Consider the following 7,950-nt stretch of genomic DNA (forward strand, 5'->3'; position numbering starts at 1 on the left):
TTATTGTCGTTTTGTTTTTGTGTCTGATGCGAGTATTTTCCCTGGTTTTGGGTCATTTGTTCCTTTCCTTTCCCCCACGGCCGACTATTGGCTCCCATTTGGTGCTTCTCCACAGTCATTACACAACAGAGTCAGGATTCCGACGCAATCTGGAACCGCCTTGAATTAGATTTTTAGTAGTTTCTAGGTCAGAATAAATGTGGAAAAAGAAAATACTTCCTTTCATCTGTCTTCCCTTAACTCCGTTATATTTACATCCTTCGTTCCTTTCTTGTCCCCTTTCTTCTTTCCCTCTGTGTGCATTTCCTGTCTTCTGTCCCACCATCCTTTTGTCCCTCCTCTCATCTGTCATCATGATGTTCCAATCTTTTTGTGTCTTTTTCTTCTTTGTTTTCCTTTATTCCTTCCTTGTGTCAATTCTTCCATTTGTCTGCAAATGCTTCCTTCCTTTCACCACTGTTGTTTCTTCCCTTCGTATCATCTATTCTTTCCTCGTCATGTGCACCTTACATTATTCCTTACTTTCTTTCTATCTTTGCTTCCTTGTGTTTGTCCGTCCATCCTTATCTATCAACGTATGAACGTAAAACCTATCGGTTTAAGGTAACCTTCAGTGTTTTGCATTTCGAAATTGACGTAAAGTGCTGAGAAACTCTTACATTAAAAACATGTAGGAATCCTGGAAACATACTCAGAAGTTTTGTGATTCAGAATATAATAACGATGATCGAATTTTGAGGTCATAATAAAAGGATATTGGAGTCACCTCAAATGTACCAAAACATGCAACAGATTCCACTACTGCTTACACGAAACGAGCTAAACTGGATGAGCAAGATGTAAAAGAAAAGCTCCTTTGTTACTTCATTAAGCTTGTGTAGGAAAAGTTGGTTGCATTAATTGCCTCCTAAGTAAAGCATGTAATTAATGGGTCATTACTGAGTTTTACCGATTGCCTTCAAAGCCAAAGGTTTGAATAAATATTTATGTTAAATATAACGGCAACGACGATTGCTAAGGCAATTTCCAAACAATGTAAAGTCACAACATTAAACAGGGCAAGATAAGTCGAGCTGTAATGCTAAGAAATGACCCAAAAAAAGAGCACTACCATAAAAAAGTCTGATTAATAAGCAGTAGTGGGACTTTACGAGGACTATCCACATGAACTGAAGCAACGCCAGACCAAAATACATCAACATTTTAAAAGCCTGAAAAGTGATTAGGAGGATCAGAATGGTTGGAGGGAGAGCTGCTAAAGTCGGCACTGCAAACTTGCATATCGTCGCCTTCCTAAACTAACAGCCTATGTCATTTTTTTTGCCAAAGGGGATTTTGGAAATCACGTTTAGCAGAAAAAACGACAATATACTAACCAACTGAAGGAAACCAATCAGCAAACAAAAGTACTCTGAACATTTCATAATGGGGCACTTTTTATTGAACAGTATGAACAGGTTCATTAATCATCACTTTTTATTACAAAAAGTAGGTGATGCCACATCTGCCAGGAGAGCCCAGCTCAGTGGAGGTTGATCCCAGGATATGTAACCAACCGTCTGGGGAGAACGTGAAAAAAAAAGTTCAAAATGATCGAGAAAAGAAAAAAAGATGGAAGGAAGGAAAGAGTTTAGGAGAGGCCAAAGTCTCTAGGAGAGCAGCTGTTCTCTGCACGCCCATCAGCTGGCTCGATTGCACATGAATGGTCACAAGAAAACAGAAAGATTGTCCCTCTTTACTTCTGGGCGGGGATCATGCCGTCAATGGCCTCTCCCTTCTCGAGCTTCTTCTCCATCTCGACCATGAGCTTGACGCCGTCAACCACCAGCTGGACTTGCTCCACCTCGGAGGAGCCCAGACGGTCAGCATTGGAGATGTCAAACACGCCACCCACGGACGCAGTGTCCACACCGCCTAGAGCAGGACAGAAAGGGATGAGAGGCTGTAAACCAGATCTCTGCACTCTGTTAGGATCTTACTGCAGTGCTGATCTACAAATAGTCAAAGCAGTGCGGTCTGTTAGTACCTGTGCCACGCTTCTGCAGGCGCAGCCTTGTGAGGATCTCCTCAAATTTAGGATGTGTGCTCAGCTTGGGCAGCTTGACGTGGACGCCGCCACGCAGGCCGGTGCCCAGGTTGGAGGGGCAGGTCAGGATGTAGCCGAGATGCTCGTTCCACATGAAGCCATGGTTGTGTTTCTTGAAGATCTCCTCAATCTTTTGAATCATGGAAAGATAGTTGGGACAAAATTATTTCTTCGTTTTCAGAAAAAGACTTAAAAAAAATAAATAAATCCCCTCACCACCTACCTTCTGCAGGCCAACGCAGAAACGCCTGAAGACCTCCCTCATGTTGCCTGCCTTCTGCATGGAGATGACACGCAGGTGATCCTCCTCGTTCACCCAGACCAAGAAGGTCTTGTCGTCATTGTGCCTAAGAGGAGACGGGGGGGGGAAGACAGAAAAAAAATGGTAAAGCACTTTATCTAGTTCAGAGGACCCCAAAGTGCCTTGTACTACATTCAGTGATTCACCCACGGATAGTGGTAAGCTACTACTGGGGAAGTCTGATGGAGATGAGGCTGCCACCCAACCCTCTGACCACCAGCAGCAGGCTGGCTGGGTGAAGTGTCCAAGCAGACAACAACTAAAACAGACGGAGCAGGGCTTTAAACCAGCAACCCACCGGTTACAGGATGAAGCCCCACCTCATCACCCCTACTGAAGAAACGTAGAAGTGGTCATGGACGTTTTCGGTGAGTGTTTTGTGTAGTCTCAAGGTTATCTGGGTGCACTGACCAGATGCCTCTGCCGTCGGGCCAGTCGCGGGCCATTCCGGCGCAGGTCAGCAGGGGAGAGACGGGCTTGTCAAACAGGAAGTGATCATTGATCAGCTGCTCCTGCTCGGCGTCAGTCATGGACTTCAGGGGATAGTACTTTCCCTTGAACTCACCGTCCAGGCTGGTGAGAGCTGCAGGGGCAGACAGTGTGTCAGGGCAGCTTAAGCAAAGAGAGACGGTGCTAGTGTTTGGTCACCTGACAGCTAATTATTATTAAAAGAACAGAATATGTTTCTTCTGAGGTACCTATCTGGGTTCACCATTTGACACAACCCAAACAGTTGTGTCTAAGATTCCTCCTAGTTCTCTCAAACTAATTTTAGCTTACCCTCAACAGCCAGCTTCTCGATAGCTCTACGCTCGCCACGGCTGTTGTGGGGGGGCAGGGTGTATCCCTTGATGCTGCGACCAGTACGGACACGGCTGGACAGGACATAGTTGGGGTCCAGGTCATCACCACCCTAGTGAAAAAGTTGCAGTTTATAAGGTGAAGGCCTATGTAGATCGGTTTTAAGAGTCACTTTGCTGTAGAACTTCAGGCACCTTCAGGTTCTCAAAGTTGAGGTCAGTCTTGTGCTTGTCAGTGGGCTTGTATCCACCATGACGGTCGGAGATGACGGGGTCAAGAAGCTCCTTGAAAACCTCATAGGACTCCTCGTCACCAGCGACGCAGCCAACAGTCATGATGAAGGGGTGACCTGAAACGCAGGAGGAGAGCGTGAAGAAGATTGCATGGAACTGGTTCTGTTGAATCATATTTGACTACCAGCATCGCCGTCTCTCTCACCGGGGTTGTCGATACCAGTCTGGATCACATCATCCAAAGTGTAACCGCTTGGTGTCTGCTTGTCCCTCAACTTGCCATATATCTCCTTGGTCAGAACCTTGGCCATATGGTTGTTGTGCTTGGACAGGTCTGGGAACTCCTCATCAACTTTGTAGTTGAGTTTGAAGTTGTTGTGGGTGTTTCCGAAAGGCATGATTGCTTTCTAACACTACAGAGAGAGGAAAACTTTTTTTTTTACTTTAAAAAAAAAGAAGATAGAAACGCAAACCTTCATCTTGGGTCTATCATAAGTGAACACGTAATCTGTCTTGATGTGAACGGAATCATAATTTATGATTTAAGTATTCTCTGGAACAGCTGCAAAATTTAAATGGCGCCTGCTGTGGAATCCTGGTAACATGTGTCACTCAGGCTCAGGCTCAGGTGTCACGCTGAAATGGAGGGTTAGACGGAGCAGCGCCTGATCTTTGGGTATTTTTAGTCCGGGTGCATCTGACTGTATACCCTTTATGTACTCACGCTACACAGGCAGTACCTTAATAATCTATGGGCAAAAATACAAAGTTTTGAAAGCATATGTCACACCACTACACCAGATCAGATGACTGTGAGTGTATTACTCACAGGTGTCATTGAGGTGAGCCTAAGATAGAATTTTAACAAGTTAGAGACACGTTACTACTCCGAGACCCCGCCCACCAGAAATATTCACTTTACTTTGAATTTTACTTCTGATTTCTCTAGCTGTTGTTCACTGCAATACATTTTTACTCAACATAAAGACTGTTTAAGTTGTTATTTTATAAGATTAAAGCTCATAAAGAAAAGCTGCCAAAACAGCTTGTCGGTTTATAGGCTGCTTATTAAACATGCAAGTCCCCATTCATTGAGAGCGCACTCTCAATATTACTGAAATATCTGCAGAGTGAAGAGCTGCAGAACACCTTTACTAGGACCTAAATGACCTAAAGTATTATCTCAAGTCAGCTTCACTAAACACAGATAAGTGACAAAATTCAGTAAATTGGAGAACCTGGTACATTATTTTAGGAGACACATTCTGCACATCCGCAAAGACTAACTGCAACTTTTACCCTAGTGATTTTTGTAGCCATCTGGTTTCAAAGTCTTCTTTTGCTGTGGAAATTTTGGTCTGGTATTTTGAGCCACTAAAATGTTTGGCACGTGCAGTAACTAGATCTCTACCTCGTCTTGACCTTCTTTAACATCAAAACATTATTGGGTTATATATAGACATATATATATATATATATATATTTTTTACCTGTGCACAAGACAAGACAAGAGGCAACAGTCCTTGGGATCAGATCCTGTTCACCACAGCCAAAATAGGGGTCACCCAGCTCTGGAGGTCTCTGCTCCCTGTTTATATACCAGGCAGACGACTGCCATTCGTTTGGCCATTTTAGTGCCTGCTGGGCTTTCATTGGCTGGCTTCTGAACTGATACTCTGAACAGTTTGTGAAAGGGGCGCCTTTGCAACACTGTCATCCAAGAAGGTTACCACAGCTGGCCCTCCTCCCACAAGGACCCATACATAGCCCCAGTAGGATGGGTGCTGGAAGGGTAATGGAGTAATGCAGTTAGAGGTGCAGATAATACGACTGTTGGGGGGCAGGGAGTTGGGGCGGTCAGCGAGCAAAGATACAAGAAAAAGCTTGTGGTTTGCCAGGCGTGCCAGGAAGAACAGGGATCCTTGTGTTAGGTGTGAATATTAGACAGAGTTTGTCTTCTTCTCTCTTGGGCCTAGCAGATGTATTAAGTGATGCTGCCTGGCAACACTGTTTATTTATTAGGCAAAGTCTTCTCTGGATTTCAGGGATGAGTGGTGAGGACTTGTCGACGGTATTTGCCAAGTAACAGAACCTTTCTTTGTGACGTGTATAAGGTGTTTTCTCACACTTTAGGGTTTAAACGGTAAGTGGGTTGAATTTATTAAGTTTTCTAGTCGTTATGACGACTCAAAGCTCTATATTAGAGCCACATTCACCCAACTGGACTTATTTATCCAGATCGGTAGGTAACTTGGCGTTAAGTGCCTTGCACAAGGACACATCAAGACATTGCAGGAGGAAGCTGGAATTGAACCCACAATTTTCAGATTTTGAGGCAGCTGCTCCCTCTGAGCCACAGGTATCAAAGTGATGTCTAAGAGTCTTAAAAACATTTTTTTTACTCCATCTCTAAAAACCTGAATATCCCAGTTTCAAACTACCTGGAATGTCTTCTTAAAGACTGAATTCCAACCTTAAAATGCAAGATGGCTGCCATTAGTGTCAAACAGTGCAACTGGCAAAAATCAAAGTCTATTATCACCAGGCACCAGTCTGTCAAAGAGTCTAATGTACTGGTACACACACGCATAGCTTACTGCAATTTAGAGAAACAAATTAGCCAAGCAATTTCTTTGGACTGCAGGAGGAAGCTGAAGTATCTGGAGAGACGCCAGGAAGTTACAAACATGCAAGCTACGTGCCAAAAGACCCCAGGCAGGGATTTGAACCCAGGTCCTTCTTGCTGCAAGCCACCAGTGTTACCAGCTTCACCATCATGCAGCCCTAAGTAAGGTGCACTATCCAATATTGCTTAGACAGCCATGTAAGCCTGAACTTGCATAAAGTATGTATCTGGGGAAAGCTGTCTTTCTGTGACTGCTTTTCTCAACTTTTTAACTAAAATTTTTTTAAAAATTTACAGGAGATCCTGCAATTCTTTGATCCGCATTTGTCAGATGAATGCTTGCCTGTTTTAAGACAACTTAATTTAATAAAAACCTCCTTCACGTGATGATTTTTCATCCTTTGTCATGTACTTCAAAGTAAATTTAGGTGCTCACACCAACTTCATCTAAAAAGAAAGACCTGATGGATCATTAATGCTACGATTAAAATGCAACATATTCTGCAGTAAAGTTGATTAGTTATTTCTTTTTTTTAAGAGTCACAACCTTTTTTTTATAAGAAAACAAAGATGAGAGACAATTTAGTGCATCCAGTCCAGATGTTGCATTGATGAGGGCATAAGTTCAACTTGGGGCCAATCAAATCATTTTATTGACTTTACAAGCTTTTTTCTGCAAATACACCAAATTTGTTCAACCAGTACTGACCCGTGAATTTTCTGTCTGTGATGCATTTAAAGAGCTTATTTGCTGCTCTTCTCATCATCATCAAAGTTTACTCTTACCTTACTGAAGATAATGATTTCACCAATATCTGCTTCTGTTTTGAAGCAATCAGTCTGCCATTTATTTACTATAATTTCATTTGGACTCCTTTGCAGATTGTATTGCTCTGTAGTTAGCCAAGCTTTTTTGTCAAATAAGATCTTCAACTGCTGAACCATTAGGTTAGAGTTAAAACTGTGATGATCCCAGGATCCTTCCTGCAGCTGTGTTTGTGGGACACCCCGGCCCTCTCACAGGCAGCTGCTTGGTTCACACCTGCTACTCCTGCTTCCTCGTGATATTACTGCTCCTGTCTGCGCACAACCGGCACATTGGAATCACATCCCCCCTGCTAAGCTTATGCTTCGTCACAGCCAAAGATCTCGAGACAAAAGAGCTCTCACCATTTCTCTGACGGTATTTTGTCAGCTTCTCTCCTTGTTCCTGCTTTTGGCGCAGGTGGGATCAGGAAGTGCAGCGGACAGGGCCGTTTGCCCACACACTCCCCATGTAAGTAACCTCTTCTCATGTTACCCAGCTGTCCACTGCCTGTCCTGCACAAAGTCAAAGGTTACCAAGTTAGCGCAGGTTTCTGCAACCACTTCATGCGCTAAGCTTATAATATGCAATTAGCTGGGTTTCATTCCACAGCTTGACATGTGAAGATAAAATAAAAAAATAATCTGGCATTTACAAGATTCAATATCTGCATCCCATGTCTTGCCTTGATCACTCTACCTTTTCACAGTCCATCAAACATCGAGGACATCCCTTGTCCTCATTGCCTATCCTCGTGACCTCATAGGTTTTTTTTGTAAGGTTTTGCTCTGAACTTTAAATCCCAATCATTTTTTTATCTCCTACTCTGAAAGTCTTGGGTCAAAATTGACCCGATTATATTTTCATCCATCTCAGCCGAAACCTCAGTTCCATCAGACAAAAAGTTATCACAAATCATAAGGCTGTCACCTTTGTGTTTCATGAAGCTTATTTTTGGCAGTATTTAAACTTATGCTAAATTTTTTGGAATGACATTGATTGAAGGGGTCTTCAACTTCTTGACGCCGTACTTGGAAGGAGCTTGTTTTGAGATGGTCTTTCAACTCTCTGTAGGCTTTAGTCGGGAAAAAAAAGCAA

General features: G+C 43.2%; 1 protein-coding gene and 1 long non-coding RNA gene across 3 annotated transcripts; one reads left to right on the plus strand and one right to left on the minus strand.

Annotated features, from left to right (window-relative positions):
• Window positions 1-1,427: 1,427 nt before the first annotated feature.
• ckma (creatine kinase, muscle a) lies at window positions 1,428-4,988 on the minus strand. Its single transcript, NM_001297484.1, is given in 8 exon segments — window positions 1,428-1,914; window positions 2,027-2,216; window positions 2,310-2,433; window positions 2,799-2,970; window positions 3,168-3,300; window positions 3,383-3,537; window positions 3,627-3,834; window positions 4,912-4,988. Coding segments are annotated over 7 exon segments (1,146 nt in total). The 5' UTR covers window positions 3,820-3,834; window positions 4,912-4,988; the 3' UTR covers window positions 1,428-1,735.
• Window positions 4,989-5,139: 151 nt separating this feature from the next.
• On the plus strand, window positions 5,140-6,410 carry LOC145554895 (uncharacterized). Of its 2 annotated transcripts, none has more exons than XR_014090939.1 (2): window positions 5,140-6,214; window positions 6,345-6,410. It is a non-coding gene; the product is annotated as an uncharacterized LOC145554895 (long non-coding RNA). The 2 variants fall into 2 exon arrangements; XR_014090938.1 differs by having other exon boundaries at window positions 5,140-6,209.
• Window positions 6,411-7,950: the final 1,540 nt, after the last annotated feature.

The sequence above is a fragment of the Poecilia reticulata genome, chromosome 14 (assembly GCF_904066995.2).
Source record: "Poecilia reticulata chromosome 14, P_reticulata-male-v2, whole genome shotgun sequence".
Classification (NCBI taxonomy): Eukaryota; Metazoa; Chordata; class Actinopteri; order Cyprinodontiformes; family Poeciliidae; genus Poecilia; species Poecilia reticulata.